The sequence below is a fragment of the Xiphias gladius genome, chromosome 22, assembly GCF_016859285.1.
Source record: "Xiphias gladius isolate SHS-SW01 ecotype Sanya breed wild chromosome 22, ASM1685928v1, whole genome shotgun sequence".
Classification (NCBI taxonomy): Eukaryota; Metazoa; Chordata; class Actinopteri; order Istiophoriformes; family Xiphiidae; genus Xiphias; species Xiphias gladius.
In genome coordinates this window covers 17,266,089-17,288,778 of record NC_053421.1, presented here as the reverse complement: position 1 = coordinate 17,288,778, position 22,690 = coordinate 17,266,089, and the positions used below count along the sequence as shown (strand labels likewise).

General features: G+C 41.9%; 1 protein-coding gene across 1 annotated transcript; it reads right to left on the bottom strand.

The window, feature by feature from the left end:
- Positions 1–1,002: 1,002 nt before the first annotated feature.
- On the bottom strand, positions 1,003–20,714 carry chrnb2 (cholinergic receptor, nicotinic, beta 2). Its single transcript, XM_040117886.1, has 6 exons — positions 20,651–20,714; positions 10,664–10,809; positions 7,938–7,982; positions 6,039–6,148; positions 2,818–3,946; positions 1,003–1,155 (listed from the first exon to the last, which is right to left on the bottom strand). The coding sequence occupies exons 1-6, from the start codon at positions 20,712–20,714 to the stop codon at positions 1,003–1,005; spliced, it is 1,647 nt and encodes a 548-aa protein (XP_039973820.1).
- Positions 20,715–22,690: the final 1,976 nt, after the last annotated feature.

Sequence of the window (22,690 nt, the reverse complement as noted above, 5' to 3'; positions counted from 1 at the left end):
CACCATCTTGGCTCAGATTCCTCAGTTTCTCTGGAGCTCGACTCATCTCACTGCAGCTGTGCACTCTGGCACAGCAGGTTGCTGCTGTTCTCTACTTACTGTGCACAACTCTCTAAGCGAAAAACTGTCCATGCATAATCTATTACTTTATGCCTTTGACTTTCATCTAATAATGCGTCCTGGCTCTTTCTGTAGTTATAAGTACCCTCTATGTATTTTACTTCACAATCCGTTGCTTGTACACATATTGTGTTAGTGTGCGCGTCACAGGCTGTGTAGTATAGTTTATATCACATTCTTGTTATATCTATACAATCATACAACACACCGTAGCCCCTCTATCAGCAACAGACCCTTGCATCAGCTAACACATAGAGAAATCTTAATAATATATACTCAATGCTATACTGTGGTAAGCCGCTATGCTATGATAAAATATACTGAATCAGTTGAATCACTGACGTAGTGGAGTTCTGAAAAAATAAAATGAATGTATAAGAACCTTGATATGAACCTCCCTTCCCTTTCTGATTAGCTTTTACTGACATTAGTCAATACTGTGAATGAATAATGTCATAGGCGGGCATGTCACGTGTCAATTAAGCAGTTGGCATCCGGCGGAAAGTGTCGATTAGCTGGCGTAAGGTTCAACAAGGAGTAAGTCATAGTATCCTCGCTCCCTGACTGGCTGAAGAGGAGAGCAGGGAGAGGCGTTTCCACCAGAAAGGGGAGGTCAGTCCATTAAACATCTGGACAAAAAACTGCAGGTAAGAGTATGACGGTGTTTTCCTTTTTTCTTCATACAAGAAAAACAGTTGTTCGTTGCAAAAAACGTTACTATAAAGTTAATGGGCATGATTGCTGTTCAGTTCCAGTTCTGGTTCCAGTTCCATAGACACAATAAAACCCAGACCTGCCCCCCCTCCCTACTTGCGGCCCTTGTCCTGCTGTGCTGATTGGTCGGGGGAGCTGTCCGTCAGAATGTTTGTGGCCGGGGGATGGTCAGCCTGGCGAGCTGGTGATGGTCTTGGCTGTGTAATTCTGGAAGAGCGGCTGCAGGAACATGCCCATTGTGCCGAACACGCACACAAACACAAAGATCCACAGGAAGAGGCGGTCAATCACCATGGCAACATACTTCCAGTCCTCGCTCACCTGTGGATTGGGAGGTACAAAAGAGGTTTGGGATGGGGTGAAGAGAAAGATTAAGGTGAGAAGAATCACACTCTCCCACATCCTCTCATTCTCATTCTCTCTTTATCTATCTCTTTGCCTTTCACTATGCAGAGGGTTAATGGAGGTGAGGGGTTAATGTGAGCGGAGACTTGTTCTGCCACAAAGCTCTGATGAGGTTCAGCGCGAGTCAAGGAGGAGAAGGACGTGGGAGACAAGAGAGAGTGATGGAGGGCAGAGAGACGGAGGGTGTGCTGACACTGTAACCCAGTGATGATGAAATGGGGAGGAGGCGGACGGGGGGAGGGGAAGGGCTGAGGCAGGAGAGGGAGGATTTTAAAGCTGTCAGCATGGTGACAGGATGGTTACCATGGCGATGATGGACAGAATTACAGCGGACTGTTAATTCCTGTGTCAGTTTCTTTCATTCCAGGACAGAAGCCTGGTCTCCTAAGACGCCTTGGAGAAAAATGCCACCTTCACCCCACTGGCTTGGCTCCTCCATTCCAGCGCTTTCCCACTTGTACTCTTTCTCTATGCACGCATCATGCCACCGCTATAATTACATGTCTGTGTTGAAAATTCAGAGGGCTATGATTGCGTCACCAGATCCGTCTCCTTTGCTTTTGATCTGGTGTAGCTCCCCATGCATTTCAAATGGCAGAGCTAAACGGCACGGCTGTACGGCTCTATTTTAACATGATATGGCGCTGAGAGGACAGATCTGTGCTGCCCAGAATGCTTTTTATGGTTACTCACATATTCCCATGAAATAAAGTGATTTATGGTAAGATGTTATCCACAAACAGACAAGATAATATTTTATTTTAATACGGAGAAGAGCCCGAGCGACACACTGGCTTGTTGATATTATCACCAAATCTGTTTATCACAGATATATTGGCATTGAAGTGCATGACAGTAAGAAATTTCAGAGCAGTAAGCTGCAGCAATAGAGGATTTGGCAGCATCACCATCATGTATATTTTACTTTGTCTTGTGTTTTTTTGTTTAACTTACAAAGTAGAGTTAAAAATATAATTTGTTTATGTGTTTTATGTGTTTAGTTATTTAAACCTACATTCATAATTTTTTTTGTCTCTTTAGCCACTAAGGGCTCCACCTTGTTCACCAGCTTGTTGCTATCTTTGTCTGTCTGCTGTCTGTTTTTGGCGCTAGGCAGATAGCATAAAGTGGGTTCATCAAAGTTTTTTAATTGAAAACAGTTGCCTACTGCAGCTGGAAATGACGCTGATGAGACCTCTGAGAGTTAGGAAAAAAATGTCATGTTGGAGGCCATAAAACCAAAACAATGAGCTACAACAGAGCTTTTTAGCTAAAAAAAAAAAAAAAAAGTAGAGCTATAGAGCTGAGGGGAACTGCAGAGTCAGGCGACAGCTGACTATTCTTAATAGAAAAATAGTATTAAAGCAACTTAAAAAATTTAAAATAACAAAAAAATTAAATTATTAGTATATATCTTTTCTTAGACTCTCTACCACATAATGTTTTTTATGTTATTTATTGTTATTATGCTCTCATCTCAAAACGTCTAGTATTGGTCAGGCTCTGATAAGGAGCCTCAGAGAATTTTACAGTAATGTCGTAAATGGTTTTACACAGTAAAAATTTAGTAGCACTCACACTTTGATCATCATCTTCACTCTTCATGTGGTTGGCAATGAAGCGTACTCCTTCCACAGCCTCCTCAAAGCCTGGACAGGCTTGAGCCAACAGGGCCTGAGTCAGAGCAGGACCTCCTGCTGCTTGCTGCCCCCTTGACAGGTTTCCGGTGCCCCCTTCCCGGCCATCCCTCACCCTGTTCAGACCATCCATGGATTCACCTCCTGCACCTCCCAAATCCCCTCCAAACTGTTTAACAGATGCACGGTTCACATAGCAGGTACAAGGGTCAGTGTCCTCTTTGCCGAATACCCCTGTGGTTGTTCCCCCTCCGTTACCGCCAGCACTACCCAGCCCGAGACCCACCATCAAGGCCCCTGCCCCCCCACTGCGCCCACCCTCCTTCTGCTCCTGGGCTCTCCTTCTTTGGCGCAGCCGCTGGCGCTCGCAGCTGTTCCTAGGCTGGCGCATAAAGAGCAAGGCAGGAAGCTTGTTGAGGAACACCAGTTTAACCCAAGGGGGCATGGTGTGTGTGGTTGGCGAGCGGTGGTGCACGTTGAGCACACACACACTGGTGACGATAGAGAAGGTTACCAGGACCATTGTGAACATCAGGTACTTCCCCACCAGAGGGACATCCAGTGAGGTGGGTGGTACGATCTTGGAGATCAGCAGCAGGAACACAGTGAGAGCCAGCAACACTGAGATGCAGAGAGTCATCTTCTCTCCACAGTCTGAGGGCAGGTAGAAGACCAGGATGGCCAGCGAGGTGATGAGGACACACGGGATGATGAGATTAATGGTATAAAATAGAGGCTTCCGTCGGATGATGAAGTCATATGTTATGTCCACGTAGGTTGGGTCAGCTGGGTTCTCGTTTCGTCTACCTGGCAGGGCGATGATGTCCCACTCCCCGCTGGGCGTGAAGTCATCCATGCTGGCCACATCGGCGCGGAGCACCAGATCAATCTCGGTGCGGTCGTAGGTCCAGGAGCGGAAGCGCAGCGTGCAGTTCTGCTGGTCAAAGGGAAAGTGCTTGACCTCGATCTTACAGGCTGACTTATAGATGGCCGGGGGCAACCAAAAGATGCTGCCATCGTAGGAGACAACTGCATTAGAGTAGAAAGACACCTCGTACACCCCATCGGCACTGAGAGACAGGGTGAGAGAGATGAAGAGAGAGAGGAGAAAGCCATAAAGAGGAAAGTCAGACATAAAGAGAAAGACACCTTTGTGTGAGGATTTACTATTTAATAATTTTGTAAACATAAATCATAATGAGAGGCCAAGTTTGTCCTGTGTCTTACGAACTGTGGGACATGACACATCTCATCATGCATCTCATTACTGAGCTCTAGGACACACACACACACACACACACACATACAAACACACACACACACACACACACACACACACACACAAAGAAACACGCACACAGAAACACAGACTCAGAGGTTACGAGGCTGAGACTCTGAAGTGTCTCAGGGCAGCAGGGTCACACACACCTGCTTATACAAGAACAAGGAATGAGGAAGCAGGACCAAATGAACAGGCAGTCTAGACGGGAACACAGCTCACAGGTCAGACTGGGTCAACTTAAACAGCTCAAATGAGACACTTTGCTCAGAAGTCCGCTGACAACATTAAAGCCACGAATTGGATTTCCATTTAGCTCAAGATTTTGGCAAGAGAACTAATTAATTATAGCTAATGGTGTAGGATATGACATACACAAGAGGATAATTCATCATTTCTGACTGTATTTATGCAATTGACCCACCTACTCAAGTCCATTATAAGAAAAACCAACTTTCCTGCAAATTTAGTTACAAAATCAAACTGAGACTCTAGTGCTGCCATACGCAGAGATAATCCTCCTGTTTAAGTGACTCACAGGAGTTCAAAGCAATGGAGAAGGCTTGGAGGATAGTGTGTCGACCTGGGGTACATGGGATTAACGGGATCATTTTATCCGGAGTGAGGTGGGTCAGGGATCTTTTAATCTTCAGTAAAGTAAGGATTGAGGCATGGAAAGAGGAGAAGGCCAGACAGATCACTGTACTCTGATGAGCTGATTTACAAACTGCAGGCTGACACTCAGTTACATTAAGACAAGTAGTCTGCAACATCCTTAACTCCCTCAGACATACAAGCAAATTCTAAGAGATTAAGTTTCCGTTTTACATGTGAAGAGTTTTGTGTTATATAATGCATTATAGTGGAAGACAATTCATTGCATTTAACATAAATTTGATTATTTTACATATATGGGATTTTGCATACATTTAGCAAATGGGTGATTTCAATCACCTCGCCCAAACCGACATTTAAGTCAAGCCCCAAAAGGCCCAGTTTCACTATCAATTGTTTTTAGCTAATTTGATTAATTGCACATTTTGTCAGGGAATTTGCACCACTTCAAAACAATTTTGACTTAGATGGGTCCTGCATTATGACCTTATTTTTTTTTATCCTGGGTCCAAATATAGTTTTAAAACAGGGTGCATGCACAATGTACAAAGGTTGGCTAAGCTGTAGGCATGGTCTGTAGGTCTCAGAATCAAAACCTACAGCTATACATTTTAGTTCAGAGTTATGTAAATGATTCTAGAAGTCATAGATGCTGTAAGAATTTAACAGCAAGGGATGGTCCTGAGTAGGGACTCTAAATTAAAACCCAAAGACACAGTCATTCATCAAGCAGCTCTGCATGCAGAATACATAAACATCACCCATTTTGCACAACCCACAGAGGAAAAAGAACAGTTTGTGTTTGTTTGTTTGAATTTATGTGCAAGTGCTTTTTATCAGTTAACGGTATGTTAACCGTATCTACTCTATTTGCATACATTTATATGTGCTTATCTAGTGTGGACTGCAAATGACTCCATCGCTGAAGTGTCTCATGAGAGTTGGAGATACTGCGCAGTAATGTAGCATGAGTGATATAAGGAGATTACAGTGGACATATTCAGTCATGTGTGGCAGACCTGTGAGTATTGCACATTCAAACTTCTGGCATTTCATTGATTTCAAAGTGACTTACAGTGGTGGCAGCTGCATTATAGTACCAGGGAGTTAGCTTTAAAATATTATCAGTTTAATGTGAGAGTTGTAAGTGCTTTTCTTGTGCGTGCTTATGAGCATGCATGCTTCCATGACCCTGTGTGTGTGTGTGTGTGTGTGTGTCTTCTGGGAGCCCTCTGAAGTGAGGACAGGAGGGTGAGTGAGTGACTCACTTGTTGTAGAGCACCACATCAGGCAGCCAGATGTGTTTTGAGGGCAGCCTGACCTTCATCATTCCATCGAACTCCTCAGGGACCCAAGTCAGACGATAGTCCTGCCACTCCTGAGGGCCGATAAAAACGCAGTGCTTAGTCACTCATCAACCAGTCACACAGCAGCAAGAGGACGTGTTGTGAGGAGCAGAGAGGAGAAAGTCCCTCTGTCCATCTTGTCGTCTGTCAGTCAGTCATTCGGTGGTCAATATAACACATCAGAAGCCACGTAAGCCTGGGGAACATCTTGCGCGGTCCTCCCTACACTTACATCATACTTTTAACTATATGCCGAAGAGAGAGAGGGAGAAGCACTCATGTAAACCCTTACCCCGAATGGTCTTTTAAACACACCCAGCCATAAACCAATCAGCATGATTAAAATGGCATCTACAGTAAAGCTGTTCTCGAGTGTGTGTGCACATGTGTGTGCATCAGCAAACATCCCTATGTCCTCTGTGTAACCTTGCGTAAAAGACCAGCATTATCTTGTTCTGTATGTTATGGGTCAGTCATTGACATTGCCACACTGAAGCCTCTGTGACCTGTAACAGCAGCCCTGTCTGGCTCTTCTATGTCATAGCCATGCTGGAGCTGTAAAGCCCATGCTGCAGTAACTGTGATGCATTATGGTCATTACAGTTTGTCTTGGCTCAGGACAGCTGTCCTTGGCTCCCCTGCTTACCGACGGCGAGGAATCCATAGAGCACTGATGGCCATTCTAAGCTCCGTTACATGTCATAAATCCTAACTTGCTCAGGTGCAAGTACATGTGCACGTGTGTGTGTGTGTGTGTGTGTGTGTGTGTGTGTGTGTGTGTGTGGACATGCTACAGAAAAATGCATGAAGCTATACAAAATCTGATCAAGAATGCAACGTCCATGATGGTGACATTATACACAGAAGGCTGTTTAGCGAAGTCTCATCTGTTTCATCTATAGATCTAAATTTACTTCCAAATTAAACATATGTTTGTGTAATTTTTTTTAATGCCTGCCATCAAAAGCAAGCACATATGTTGATTGTGTGTGGGGGTGGATTGATTTGTATACCTTGTGCGTGTAAGTGTGTACACCTACATGTTCTACCATGTTGCAGGCCTCAGCTGTAAGCATTACAAAGAGCCAGCCATGTAGAAAAGAGTCACAGTTCAGTCAGTCACATTATTTAAAGGTTTCACAGGGTGAGGTTATGGTAGGTCTCATCCAAAATCACAAAAACCAAAATAATAGGGGTCCAGGATTTGTGCAATGCACTTTCGTTACCATCAGTTATCTGTGTTTTGAGTGTAAAACACGAAGAAAGACCATGATTCTTGCTCATAAATTTTGAACTCAGTTTTCACATTTTCCCCGTCAGATTTTGGGTTTTCGAGGACATGCATTGTTTGATGTCTCTCTCGCTGTCTGACACTTTGCCAGTCTCGTCACATCTCAGAGCTGCTGCTCCACATGAGGAGCAGAGGCAAGAATAGACTCTGCCAGCCACAGAAACAGTGAAACATATGGAACGCAGAGATGCATCTTTCCCCTCCAGTAACTGGACCACTGCTCATATGCTGCTTTCTACTGGTATGATGACACTGCAGCACTTGATTATATAATGTAAATCAACATGTATACTGTAGAATATTGTAGAGAGAGTGTCACTCAGTGCCGTGACTACCATTCAAGTCCCTAGAGGTTTGTGATTCACTTCACACTGTGACTACGGTGAAACCATCCAAAATCAAATCTTTTAGTCATTGTTTGGACTATATTTTAATAATCTTTCTGTCTTTATCTCTCTCTCTGTGTGTGGCAGAATGTTTACAAGAATTTTTAAGATGGCTAGATGAAGAAATAGAGTGGGAAGTCTCACCTGTGTCAGCCAGACATTAGTGGTCATCACCTGCTCTCTTTCATGCTGCAGAGGAAGAAGACATTACAAACTGTGATTGAAGGGTTACCTCAGTGATTCATTACAGCACTTCCAGCAAGATGTAGGACCTGCAAGTGACAGATTTTTTTTATTTTTAAATGGCATAACATGGATGCAGCGCGGCTGGGATATCCTGACTTTCAGTCCCTAGAGGCTGAGTCATGCTTCAAAAACAAAGGATCCAACAATCTGCAATATGCAACTTGATAGCGTCTTTCATTAGACCCTTCCTGCTTGGGTAATGCAAATGTCTCCATGTCCCAGTTAGTAGCACAGGCTTTCTGTAAAAAAAAAAAAAAAATTTGAAAAAAAAGAAATCAAGCTCAAGCCAAGATAACCCTGATTATGACATCAGGATTAATTTCTCCGACTTTAGAACTCTTCTCCACAGAAGACATTATACAATTGTTTTCATGAGCTGAGGAGTGGTCTACGTAGTGAGTAAACCGATATTTTTGTGTATTGTTATGGCCAATGGAGTGGCCCTTGAACTTACACAAGATAAACGAATATACTTCTGTAGAGCATTTTACTTTAAAACAGCAGTGATTTTACCCTTTTTCTCGAGCTTGTTAGCAGTGGTGAAAAACAACAATGGACATTTACTCAGGTGCTGTATTTACATACAGTTCTGAGTTACTTGTTCTTTACTGGGGTATTTTAATTTTATGCAACTTCTCTACTTTTACTCCACAGAGGGAAATATTGTACTTTTTACTCCACTACATTTATTTGATAATGGTACGTATTAGTTACTTTGCAGATTTTTAATAACCTGTAATGATCTTATAAACATTGCATTGCTTAATTAAAACCACCCAACAGCATATAAAATTAATAAATTTAGCTCTACTGCAGTTAGTAACATTACATTGATGCTTACATGTTACTGCATCAATAATAATAATATACAAGTACGATATGTGATAATGTAACACTTGTGGAACCCATTATGGATGTATAGTGAGCACTTTAATTGTTATACATTAAGTACTTTTTCTGATAATACTTCCGTACTTTTTTTTAAGCAAGATTTTGAATGCAGGACTATTACTTGTAACAGTGTATTTTTTTTCTTTTAATTTCTTTTAGGGCGTGCAACACAGGGGAGAAGGGAGATTTTTTTTTTCACCCAACCCGTGATGGACAAGACCAGACCTGCCACTCCAAACATATAAAGTTATCCAAAATTAAAGAAGGACAAACTAAAATAAACAATGGTTGAGAGTATATACTTTTTCTCTTATCCTCCGTTACCCGTCCTCCTCTCTCTCTCTCTGAGACAAATACACACAAACAGATGCACACACAAACACAAATAAACATGTATACATACACACTTGTGCGCACGCACTCTTACACACACTCACACACACAGGGTTGATACTCATCAATACAGATCAGAATAACAACATTATGAAGAACTGAAAAAAAGAAAAAATATAATATATATAATATAAATACTATATATAAAACACAATGTATATAGGCAAATATAAGTAATGAATATAACAATGAAAATACAAAGCAAAATGTGAGTTTGTCAAGGATTGGAAAAGAGGCAAATTATATTGTTATGTAATAATAGTAATAACAGTGATTAGACCAGTCTTATATAGCGAGTGTGATAGACAGACAGGGGGAGAAAGGAGGAGAAGGAGGAAAAGAAAGAAAGAAGAACAGAGAGAGTTGAGAGAGAGAAAAAAAATTGTGTTTGTCTATTGTGTGTGTGTGTGTGTGTGTGTGTGTGTGTGTGTGTGTGTGTGTGTGTGTGTGTGTGTGTGTGTGTGTGTGTGTGTGTGTGTGTGTGTGTGTGTGTGTTTTGAATATGCCTGTACGCATGGTTGGGTGTATTGTGATATTTGGTCATGTACATGGCTTTGGTCATTGGGTGGGTTCTGTTTTGAGTTTAGAGGAGGTCAGAATGTATTCCAGGTTTCATTAAAGGCTGATATAATATTCTTTCTTTAAGGTGCTTTTCTGTATGCAGGTTAATCCAGTGAGTGATATGACAGGATTTTCTAGATTTACAGTTTTGAAACATTATTTTCTTTGCGATAGCTAGAGGGATGACTAATGGGTTTCTGTATTCACAGTAGTTGAGAGGGCAAATTGTGTAATATTTCCCAGTAGGCAGGAGTGATGGGGACAATGGGATTCTGCAGCTCAAGATAGGGGAGAGTTTCTCAGTTACTGCTCTCCAAAGGGGAGTGAACTGGCAGGCCCAAGTGGCATGAAAAGAATTGTCAGAGCAATGTGAACAGATGTCTGAGACAGCAGATCTCATTTTAAACATTTTAGTGTGGGTGATGTTGGTTCTGTGGATAGTTTTATATTGTATAGGTTGCAAATTTGGGTTAGTGGTCAGGATGAGTGGAGGAACTGGTCTCTCCCAACCCCGTACTTCTGGATCAGCGTACTGAATTGGTATGAATTGGTTGTTTTCGAATAGGTGATGGAGATGAGGGGCTCCCTTTTGTTGCCATGATGGAAAGTAGACAGGGGTGGTGTGCAGCTCGAAGTCCGCATTGTCCCAAATTATCATCCTTTGGAGGCTTTTTTACGTGTAATCAAAACAATGTGATGAGTATCATACTAAATCGTCTTCTTGCTGTGCAATGTGCACATAGATTCAAACACACAGGCCCAGACATGTGCACACTCACCACACTGATGAGTTGGGCCAACGACACCATCAGCTGCACAGTAACCAGCTCGGAGCCATTAGTTGCAGGACGGATCAGTTTGTTGTAGTGGGCCGGGTTTAGGAGATGCTCCACCAGCCGCTCCTCTGTGTCTGCCCCGAGGCCGCCTGTAATGAGAACACATTATCATCATCATCTGCCTCTATATGGAGATAAATAATATTGCAGTCATTTATGTCTCTCTTGGTATCAGTTAAAAAGAATTTTATCATATCAGATATCCTGTACAAACACACAGGAGCAAGACTGCATTCACTCGCAGCATTGAGGGCTGCTTGGCTATCCATGTATATTGAGAATGCAAAGCCTTTGAACTATAGCTTTACTCATCACTGCCGGCTGGAGCATGTCAGCACAGTTCGATACACGCTTCTTACAAGATCTGACATCATAAGAATGAGTCAACCAGTCTGAATGTCTCTATCGCTATCCTTTCTGTCTCCATCGCTCTCTTCGTGCCCCTGCTCTGTCTCTATTTATTCTCCTCAGCCGTGTTGCACTTCTCCTCATCTGCCAGTCTTTTCTAGCTTTGGGTTATTTTCAATCCATCTCTCACTTCCCTTCCCCTGTCAACCCCCTTTTCCTCTATCCCTGCCTCCGCCCCCCCATCCGTCATCCGTCCATCTGTAGCCAACTGTAGTCGTATCTGTGTGAGTGGTGGAGTTCGGGCAGAACTGTCACAACACTGCACACAGAAAGGGAGGCGTTTTACTGAGACACACGATGCATAGAGAAAAACAACTGCTCTGCACCTCCTCCTTCCTTCCTCTCTCTCCAGCTATTCACTCCCTGCTTCTCCGGCATCAGTCCGCTCCTGTGCTGCATCGTTTCCCTCTCACAAGTTCCTCACACTTATCCCCTGAAGATAAACACGGGCTGCTTACTGTTAACTTGGTAGTGTTAACGTGGTGTTGTAATATACTAACCTACTATCTTACAGGCTATTAGCGACATGAGAAAACAAACATGTAAAAGCTGATGTGATCGAAATAATGTTTATTTATTTATTTTTTTCCTGAATTTAAGGATAAACCCCTTGAGCTGAAAATGTTTCATTTTCAAGACGGTCCATACACGCAAAACATAGAGGTAAGACTAACAAGTAAAATCCAGAAGAACAGTCCAAAATAATAAAGAATAAAGTACAAAGACATAAACAAACTCCATACCATGGTTTTTATAACCTTTATCACCCTCTTTTAAATGCATCATCTGCACAAAATTAACAAGAAATTGAATGCATTAACAATAGCTAACCAAAATGAAGTCAATAGTAGATCCCTAGTTCCAGCTTCTCAAATGTAAGGATTTGTTTTTTGGTTTTTTTTCTGTTTTATATCACCGTACAAGGAATATCTTTGGGGTTTAGACTGCTGGTCGCACAAAAAAGTAATCTGAAGACATCATCTGAGGCTTTTTTCTCATTTTTCAGACATTTTATAGACCAAATAATTCAGATTATTGAGAAAATGAGTATCAGATTAATAATAATAAAATAGTACTAATATCACTGGTTAATAGCACAGCGAAATTAAATGTATTGGCTACACAAGTTAAAGACAGAAAAAAACACATCTGGATCTCTAAAGGTAAATACAATGAAAAAGCAGAGGAAGGCCATTTGAGAGAGGCAAAAATGTTGGGATGTGTCTAATTAGTGATGGAAAAATATGGAAATGGTGATTAAAATGGAAATTAAAAAACAGCAAACAAACGAGATGAAACCCATTAATGCTGCTCCCCCCTCGCCCTGTAGTGCTGCTGTGTATACTAAACAGGAAAGCGAGCGTCTTTCTCTGGATCAGTGAGGACTCTATTCATTCTATTCATTAAATTCAGCACGTAATCCCCCCCCCAATCTCCTGCTATTTCTTGCGTCTCTTCCGTCTCCTTTTCTTTTACACTTTTCTCATCTTTCCGTCATCCAAGCCCCTCCATATTTTCTTCTCACTCCCCCTGACTGCCTCCCTCCCTCTCTCCTTCCTGTTATCTCCATCTCCCTCGCGCTGACAGCCACTGTCCATTTATTGCTCCTTCCCTTGCTTATCCAGCATCATCAATACACAGCCTGTCAGCGCATGTGTGTAGCACTCCGGTTGTTTATTGTGCACAAGCGCCTGTTTGCTTTTTTATGTCTAAATGTGTATGTGTCTTTTTGTCTGCACATATTCATGAGGGAAATAAGCTTTACTGTCTGCATCTGAGCCATATGAGTAATGTATATTATTCCCAGAGGCACAAGGCAATAACACTGTCGGATGAGACGGAAAGCTAATACTTACACTTAAACAATGATGAAGCAGGAAACATCCATATTTTTGTCAGGCAAGCTTATAATTTAAATGGTAGGTTCTTGCCTAAATGTACTAGATGGCAACTTAAACATCTTGCTTAATTGTCAAAAGGATCAATTATTATAAACAGTTTGTGAGAGGAGAGTCAAATTATATTTGCTTTTTATCTTACATTATATTTGTACCAGGCACGTTGAAGCATCTGGCCACTTACGTGAATGAAAAAGAAGATTTTAATGCAGGGTCTCTGCTCCAAAGCTCACCGCAGCACCTCAACCGAACCTTATAACAGATGAGAGCTGATTCAATCTGAAATCATATCTTTTGAGGAACAGCATGGGGACTAATTTAGTGTTTTTTCACTCAGGGTGACTAAGCCCATTTCTACAAGGAGCCAACATAAAGTTCGAGGCCAAATTGATGAAGCTGATTAAATGCAAAGGAACTCCCGTGTACAATTATCTCAAAATCTCAACTCTGAATAATTATCTCTACCAAACTTTGCTTGTTTGTTTTCTTTGACCTTAGCAGGATATGTAAAAAATGTGATCACAAGTCTTAACAGGCCAAGGAACAAGTGTCTTTTGTATAGATCTGGCAACAGTTGCAGATCTTTTTTTTGTTTGTTCGTTTTGTTTTTTTTACAGAATATCTTAACATGGTGAAATATAGCATGTTGAACACTCTGAGTATTTTCTCATGAACTACTGCACTTACTCCAATAATAAAAGTCTGGCATATGTATCCATCTATATGTATTTTGATGCAAATCCACATCGAAAATGCAGATCAAAAAAGCTGAAACACTTTTGATTATTAAAGTAAAACAAGAAATTTAGAGGACTGTGCAGTCTTGGCTTGTACTACTACTGCTCACTGAATCTTTTTATTTTCTCCTTTTTTTTTTTTAGTTCTACTAAGATGTTTGCATGGGCTCAGGACGAGATTCTAGACTAATATTTTACGACACCGAGACAAATTAGAGACCCAACAGAGAGCTTTGGTCTATTCTGGTTTTTCTTATCTCGAGAATAAGACTGCAAAAATATCCAGCCTCTCTGCTCTGATCACTGCACAAACATGTTAACTTGGCTGCTCATCTGCAGCGCTTATTAACGCTTCCAAACAAAGACCGATCTCTCTCCCTGCCTCCGTCTCCACATACGACACTCTGTCATGTTAAAGGCCAAGCCGAGTGGTTGTAATGTTGCTGGTAGTTCAGGTTGTATTCTGGTTGTTTTCCAGTGCAAATATTGCAAACTTAATGTGACACTATGAATATTTCAGCAGGGCTCCCCATTAGACCCCGGAGGTAGGGAAGTTACACACCACCATGCACATGCAAGCACACTGACACAGCACAGGAAGCAATGAGATGAGATGAGATGGTAGCCATGTTTATCGTGTTTGATTGCTTCACAGCGACATCAGTTTCTCTTTCCTTCCTTCAAACAGCTATTGATCTTATCATGGTGATGGACCTCAGAAAGTATGCAGATTTTAGTCCTGATCTGGGTGAATTTGGTGTTTACAGTAGCTCATTTATCATATTTAATGATCGATTGTTAAATTTTTACAGCATCTGCTGTTTGTAGTTTACAATGCTACTTAGAAGCCAGAGTCCACACACGCTGTAGGGACCAGTGTGGAGAAAATGAGGACAAAGCGAGAGCTAAATTGAATTATCCCACTAAGACTATTACAGTGACGATCTCTATTTATGCAGCTCACTCGAATGAGAAAAGGTCCGAGGAAAAGTGGCATTGCCTTCTGCTCTTCCCTCAGCGTTCTGCCAAAGAGGATTTTTGGCTGCAGCTGGGACCTTTTATGCCGAAATATTCTTAAATCAATAATAGAGAGATCCATTAATCTACTGGCAACACCCAATTTGCTCTGTAGTGCTCATAGAAATGCGATATTAATATTGATCCTCCATCCAGCCGCAATATCACAGCATTCCAAAGCCATCCCAATGTGGACTAACTGAGGGCGGAAGCTTTAATGTCGCCAAATTTACTTTACAAATTTAAGAAACATCCGAGTCGAGAAAAGTATGGCCAGTTGATAATGATGAGGAGATACATTTTACAACAAAGCTGCTAACATGTTTTATGCATCTGCTTCAGCTCTCTAGGTATTTCTACTATTGTAGGCAACGACACCATAATTTGAATACTAATATTTATGTTTTCATAAAGCTCTTTTATAGAGGCAAATATTGCATTATTTTTGCAGAGATCAAATATGCTGAGGATAAAAACAATAAGAAACATAAACGAAGTGACATGCAAAACAACACAAGATTAAAAATGGGCAAAATCAAGACACTGACATATAAATAAAATGTGTAAGAGTGTACTGCGGGATGTGCATTAAAAAGAGGCATTTGCAGATTCCTCCAGCAGAGTATTTTATAACCCAAAGGCTAATATTAGAGCTGAAGTGATTGATGATTAATTAATTATTTGATCAACAGAACACTATTTATATCATTGATTCATGTCTTAAGTTATTTTTCAACAAAAAATGCAAAACATTCACTGGTTCCAGCTTTTGAAATTTGAGGATTTTTCTGCTTCTGTCTGTTTTATGTCATTGTAAACTGAATGTTTTTGGGTTCTGGAGTATTTGGATTGCAGCTTCAGCTTTGGGAAATGCCAAATTTTTCTCTTATATATTACATATGACATATGATTTGAATTGATTAATCTAGATAGTAATTAACTCACTAATCAATAATGAAAAAATAATTTTTAGTTGCAGCCCTAATAAATATTAATACATTTGTAGAGATAAAGGTTTATTTGTTGAGGAACTTAACGCAGATATCTTTGTACTGTTTCTGTTTGGCAATAGTATCTAATAATAGTTTTATGTTTGGCTTTATAGTTATTGTTCTTAATACGAATAGTACATAGTTCTTTTAACCATTGTTCCAACCATAGAAATAAAAATGTACTATTTTATATCTATAGCTTCAAACTACAAAACTCATTTTTCTTTTCAATGATGCCATATGATATTTCTAGCTACAATTTTCCATTCAATATAAAGCTGCATCTTAGGTTTGAATATTTTTTAATATATAAGCATATGACTGATATTTCCTCAGTGAATCACTGGGACAAGATGATACAGAGCCTACTCTCAAACACTGTGGAAAACGTCACTTAATTTTGAAGTCACATCAGGGGAAATTTAAGGTGAACATGTGAAAGTGGTTTAGATTACTAAAGAATATGCAGCTGAAACGCTTCACTGTCAGAAGCTGTGATTTAAAATGTCCAATAATCCTCATATCGGGAATGTACAGCGGTATGGTTTATTTGTATCCTTTACAGCACAAGGCAACTGTTAGATGAAAGTGGTTGCAATAAAAGACATCACTAGAACGTCATTATACCTCTCATAACAGCTATTATTGGGCTACTCAAATCCTGAGGCCATGCCTGCCACCTAAAAATAATATATGCACATGAAGAGATAGGAGGTCGGCAATACATGTATCTAGATAACGATTCAGACTTAGGTCCTATCTTGTTGGAGTCCTGATCAAAATCATAGCAAACGTGTTTTTTTCTCTTTCTGCAAAAACATTACTTTCTGCTGATAAGCCTATGTTTATCTAGTGTTATTGTACTTTTCAAGGCTGGTGTACTTTGAGATGTCAGATCATTTCTACAGTGACTAGATAAAGCAGTTTTATCTTTCATACATGATTTCATCAGAGGATGATATGTGTTATCTTCAATACACCTCTTCAAACACCTGCATCAGAGCAACATAAGCGTTGTGCTACCTCGGCGCATAACCACCGTTTTCTTTTTTTTTTTAATATTCTCAGACAAAGTCGAAATTAAAACTCTTAACTTTCTAAATGTGTCTTATCTGCCTCTTCCTCTTTTCCGCTGCTCAGGTTTCTATTAAACCCCTGTGCTCCCCCTCTGCTTCCCTTTAATCTCCAGGGCTGCACACTGCTGTGTGCTGCTGCTACTGCACATTCATTCACACAAACATACTACCTCTCCCTCTCGCTCTCTCTCTTTCTCACACACACACACACACACACACACACACACACACACACACACACACACACACACACACACAATCTCAGACAAATCACACATGAGAGCACACAGTTTTACACACAGAATCACACACGTTCTCACATACAAACGCAGGCCACTGTTTTGAGTCTGCTGTGCATTTCTAATCACAGCTGCAGCCCCCATCCACTGATCCTGTTGCTGCTGTGTATTGGGAGTCAGTCCAAAGAGATACAGACAGAGAAAATAAAGAAAGAGAGTGACAAAAAGGGAGAGAGAGAGAGAGAGAGAGGGAGAAAGAGAAAACAGGAGGGCTGTTATGATGTGCAGGTTCAGATCCTCCAGAGATCAGAGAGCTGGAACGGTGCAGCAGAAAAGTGATGTCAGGCCAAACTAACACAGCAGAACTTTCTAGACTGTAGAACTGCCAATGAAATGATTAGTTGATACTCGCGAAGTGCATTCATAGAGCAGAGGACAAAGATTATAGTGCATACATACACTCATGCATTCTCATACATGAAGTCTGTTTAAAGATGCTGATAATAAAAGTGTTGTAGTAAAACTAATCAGAGTACACTTTACGTCCTTGGCTGATGGGACTGTCGCACACCATGCTCCATATCCAGTAACCCCTGCATCAGGTCAACTCGGCACCACAGACCTGTTTATTACGCATGGCCTTCCGGGAATGTGACAAGAGACATTCTCCTCACACAGCAGGATGGCCACATCCTCACAGCAGCATCTGAGACAGGTGGTGAAATGTCCTTGAGCGTCCTTGCACAGCCAGTAAACGCAGGACTCCTTTTGTGGATGTATGTGTATCTGTGTATGTTAAAATCTTGCAGAATTTGGAGGTGTAAAGCTAAGACTTTTCTCATCTCAACCGATCACGTCCAATATTTGCTCTGAGACTGGATATTTTTGCCTGTGTGTGTCTGATGCATCAGCGTACAAACACACGTCTCCTCTCATGTGTTGTTTCTAGCCTGGGGGCCATCATGGGCAAATGTGAACTAATGAGCACGCATAAGATCACATATATTAGCCTGAGTCTGTGCATGTTGTTGGTGTGCTTTATGAGCACATATTTTACAATTATGTGTTTTGCTTGCTTCCTTGAAGGGAATCTCTAAATTGTGCGATTACAAGCTTATGCTCCAGGTGTGTGTGTGCGACCATGTGCTTATTGTGAGCATTTCTTCAAACATGTGTTTGCGTGTGTTTGTGTGTGGACTGAGTTTATAGTCTCTGAGGATGATGCTAATCAGATTTTCTCCCTTTAGGGAAGATGACTCATTAGTACTCCACTGCTTATGAAGCTCCTTAAAGTGATATTGCATGTTGGGAGCATTTTCTCTTTCAGCGCACATGCCTCTGTTTGAACTCGGGAATGACCGGCTAACAAAACGTATTGCTCTAGGTGCCAAATATTATGTACCATTAGGCACATCACTGATATTCTATCTGTTAGTTCTATTTGTAGCTTTCTATTAATGTTTGTTTTATTGTTTACATGATTTTATTTCATTTAGTATGTATTACAATACAAATAGGCCTCAACTTCATAAGACTATGTAAACTTTACTCCTGTACACTCTTCATTTTTGATGTATTTTATGCGCTCTTTTGAGTATTTACTATCTCATGTTTGTCTGCTCTCATATCTGTAAAACACCCTTTAAACTTGCTTTAGAAAAGTGGAAAAAAAAGTCATATAAATAAAGGGTATTATTAAGTAATTCAAACATTAACTTACTATATGTGCACGTGTGTGTGTGTGTGTGTGTCCATGCCAGTGCTTGTTTCTTAAGCTGGCGTTTGCAATGTTATTCCCTCTTATATCTAAGTGAATCTATGTGTGTTTTTGAAAAGTGTAATATTATTAAAAGTTGTTGTTATTATTAAACTCAAACATAAGCCTGCTATTAAAATATTACGTTTGTTTTGTGGGTGTGTGTGTGTGTGAGTGTGTGTGTGTGTGTGTGTGTGTGTGTGTGTGTGTTTGTGTGTGTCTGGACTTGGTGCTTGTGATGATAAATGGCGGGTTAATGCAGGTCAAAGCGTTTGATCTTTTACTGTATGTCTTTGTGATTTCTCCTGGATGTACTGTGATGAACTGCATGGTGTTAAAATCTCTTTCCCTCTCCCTCTGTGTTTGTGTGTGTGTGTCTAAGTGTGACAGAGGAGAAAGCAGGAGCATGTTGTCGCCATGGGTGATGATGAACAGTTAGTCAATGCAAGGCAGATGGCCAGGCGTGTGTGTGTGTGTGTGTGTGTGTGTGTGTGAGTGGATGGAGGTGTGTTTGTGTGTGTGGTTATGTGTGCTGCTACACAGGCAGTGGCCAACAGTCCTTTTGCCCGGAGGCACTGAGCTGGCCTCTACCCTGTCACTTCTATGGATTGGCTGAAAATATTAAGGCAGCCGTAATTCAACCGATCAGCTGATGTGTCTCCCGTCCGGCTTGGGGCGACCTCTTGTTAAGCCCAAATTAATTTGAAATTACAGCCAATTTATGGAGGTAAAATATGTCTCAACACCCTAATAGCTTTACACTTAGCAAATACCTCCTTTCCTCCGAATGCAACAGTGCTGTAAATAAGATTCATCTACTTCGTGCACGTCCTCTATAGAGACAAAAATACCATTTATCTGGCTAAGCTGTTGTGCAGAGGCAGGAGGCTTTTCCTGTACTGCTGGTTTGACACACCATTTGTCCTCTGATGACAGGATGTAGAAGTTGTCTTAGCTCAGTGCGCCTCTCATTAACCTGCCCACTCAATGCAGGACCTCGGTGTTAATGAGAGAGGGTGGAGGTAAGTGGGTGATAACATTTGCATCTCGCTACTTCTCACTTTAATACCGGGGGATAACTGCCCCTGCGAAGGCCCTGAGTCTTTTTTAGAGGCAGGTTAATAATATTTTGTGCAATGGCTTCCACGCTTGCTGGACAGTAGCTAATTCGTGCTCAGCCAAATAACAACCAAAGCCGTGTGTGAGCAACGTTTCATGGCTTCAGAAGGCTGAACATACCTCCAAAAAGCGCCATATTTTTTTTATCTAATTGGTTTCCATAATGTTACTTCCCCTCCAACAAATGCCCATCCAAATATAGGCTACCAGCAGGCTTACTGGTAAGTCCATACCTGGGGTATAATACCACCTGGTCTTACTTTATAGTGAGATCTGTAAACGCACTATTAAATACAGCAGATAGCTGAATTTACAGCATTTGTCTTAGGTTTTAAACGGATTACGCCAATCACGTTAGCTATCGCACTCGCTGATGTTTCTACATTGTGCACATGTAATATACAGGGTGGGCAATCTTTCTCCACTACATCATTCCGTCGCGCTCGCTGCTGTTGTGAGAGAGAGATGGTGACACAGCAATGAAAGAGTCATCTTCTGCACCTCTGCCTCTCCTCGGGATCCTACCACTCCTTTTGTTTTCGCCCTCACTCCCCCTCGTTACTTTAAAGGAAACTATGAAAGATTCGCTGAGTGCAGTAACGCGCCGTGTTTTTTTTTTGGCCTCCCAGAGGTGACGATGCACGCCAAAGGCGCATCGATGGAGCCATTAGACGGGCAAGTTACTCACCTCCCGCAATGGCGAGGAGAGCCAGCAGCAGCAGCAGCGGCGGCGGCCAGCCGTCCGTCATCATGCGTGCGTCCGAGTGCGCTCCGAGCCCGAAAGGTGTTCACCGGGATGGAGAGGCCACCCCAAGCGCACCCGCAGTGTTACTCCCCTCCTCCTCACGACCCAAACCTCCCTTCACTCTCTACCTGGCATGGCGACGTCGGGGCTCTCCGTCGGTCCACACTTTTTTTTTAGAGGAAAAAAAATGTATATCTCGTCGGAGCCAGGTAAGCTCTGGTCTGGGTCGTGCGGTGCTGGCAGTCCGTGCCGAACGCCGCTCGGTGAGGCGACCGCACTGGGGAGGTGGGGGCGGGGCTGGCGGAGGGGGGAGGGAGGGAGGGGGGGCGGTGGCGGGAGGGGTGGATGTGGCATACCTCAGAGGATCCACGGCTCAGCCAACGATGCCAGCGTCTTCCCCGCACAAAATCACTCATCACCATATAATATTCAGTACTCTTAGGCACGCACCGAGTGTTTATGGTGCTCAACAGCGACTTTATTAGTGACCTTGTCAGACTTAATGACTTCTTTCACCTCTGTCTGCTTTATGCTTAATATTAGCCCCAGGCCAAATGTGGCAGCAGTGGCATTTTATATCTAAAATTTCCCATGCCATACGGTTCTTCTTCATCAGACAGGCACCAGCTATACATGTGATGACATCTGCATCCACGCTCATATCCCAACATGTAAAATACTTTAGTGTAAAAAAAATAAATTAAAAAATATAATAATTTAGTATAAAACCATCAAGATTTGGACATCTTTAATTGTACATATTGTTACAGTGTCTTGAGGTGTGACTCTCCCTGCCCATGTTTCTCTGTATATGTGACACACCAGACATCTTTGCCATTTAAAATAACCTCACACCACCTTTCTGTCCGGGACTGCCTGAGCGTAATGTAGTCATTATGAATAATCTCCACCCTCTAAATGTTGGAGGGGTTATCTCCTGTCTTCTCTTTTACTACGTGCTCTTTTTCCCATTTCTATTTTTCCCTTCCTGTCACTTATATCTCATTAAATGTTCGTTTTTGTTTCATCCCCTCTAGACCCCTGAGGTGACCTCTAATCTGCATTCACAAAGTCAAACATGCAAGATGATGGAGATGATGGAGGAAAGGGAAGGAGAAAAGAACAGGGAGGAGGACGGCTTTAAGGAGGAAGAGTAGCCAGGTAAACGCAAGTTAAAATGAACATATAGAATCTTGAAGCTCGTTCTGGATCTTGTAATATGCTTACTAAGGAGGTCATGCTGAGAGTCGGATGCCAGATGATAAGAGATATAAACCAATTGATATGGATGACGAGGAGAGGAGGGAATGAAGCAAATAAAGAGGGGTACAGGACTCAAACAGCAGGAGGGAGGGAGAGGAGGGGAGTCAAAAGAGCGTGGGAGGCAGGGATGGATGGATGGGGGAAGAGTAAACAAAGTAAACAGGAGTGCAGGATGGAGGGAGGAGACGGTTGCCGTGGTGACAAAGAGAAACCAGAAAGCTCCAGGAGGAAGCGACCTGTTTCTCCTTCATTTTGTCTATTTTCATCACAAACACACACAAAGGAGAATACACATGCGCAGCTGGCACACAGCACACACACACACACTCATGCATAAATGCACACAAAGCATATAGCCACACAAAATGTACATATCCATGCACACACGGGCAAACTCTTCCACAGTAATGTCTTCCTCTCTCATGCTATCTTTAAACCGTCCTTTTCTCTGTACAGTCCTCTCCTTTCTCGCTCTCTACCTCTCCACTGCAGTGAATGAGCTGACCTGACAGTGCTCCTCCTCTGCACTGAGTGCTGTGAGTCTCTCTCTGAATTATTTAAAAGCTGGGACCCCCACGAGTGCTTGTCTTCCCCTAACACCCCCTAACACTGTCTTTCTCTCTTCTTTCCTCTGTCCCTTCCTGTCTTGCTGTCATTCTGTCTTCTGGTGGCTGCAATTACTTCCTGTGGTTCTGTCAAATCCAGGAAACACAACTTTGA

Excerpts from the sequence above, each read along its gene's own strand:
- chrnb2 (XM_040117886.1), bottom strand. The coding sequence starts at position 20,714 with ATGATGACGGACGGCTGGCCGCCGCCGCTGCTGCTGCTGCTGGCTCTC. Across the intron at positions 6,149-7,937 it reads CTAATGTCTGGCTGACACAG|GAGTGGCAGGACTATCGTCT; the intron begins GTGAGACTTCCC and ends ATCGGCCCTCAG. Across the intron at positions 3,947-6,038 it reads GATGTGGTGCTCTACAACAA|TGCCGATGGGGTGTACGAGG; the intron begins GTGAGTCACTCA and ends CCTGTCTCTCAG.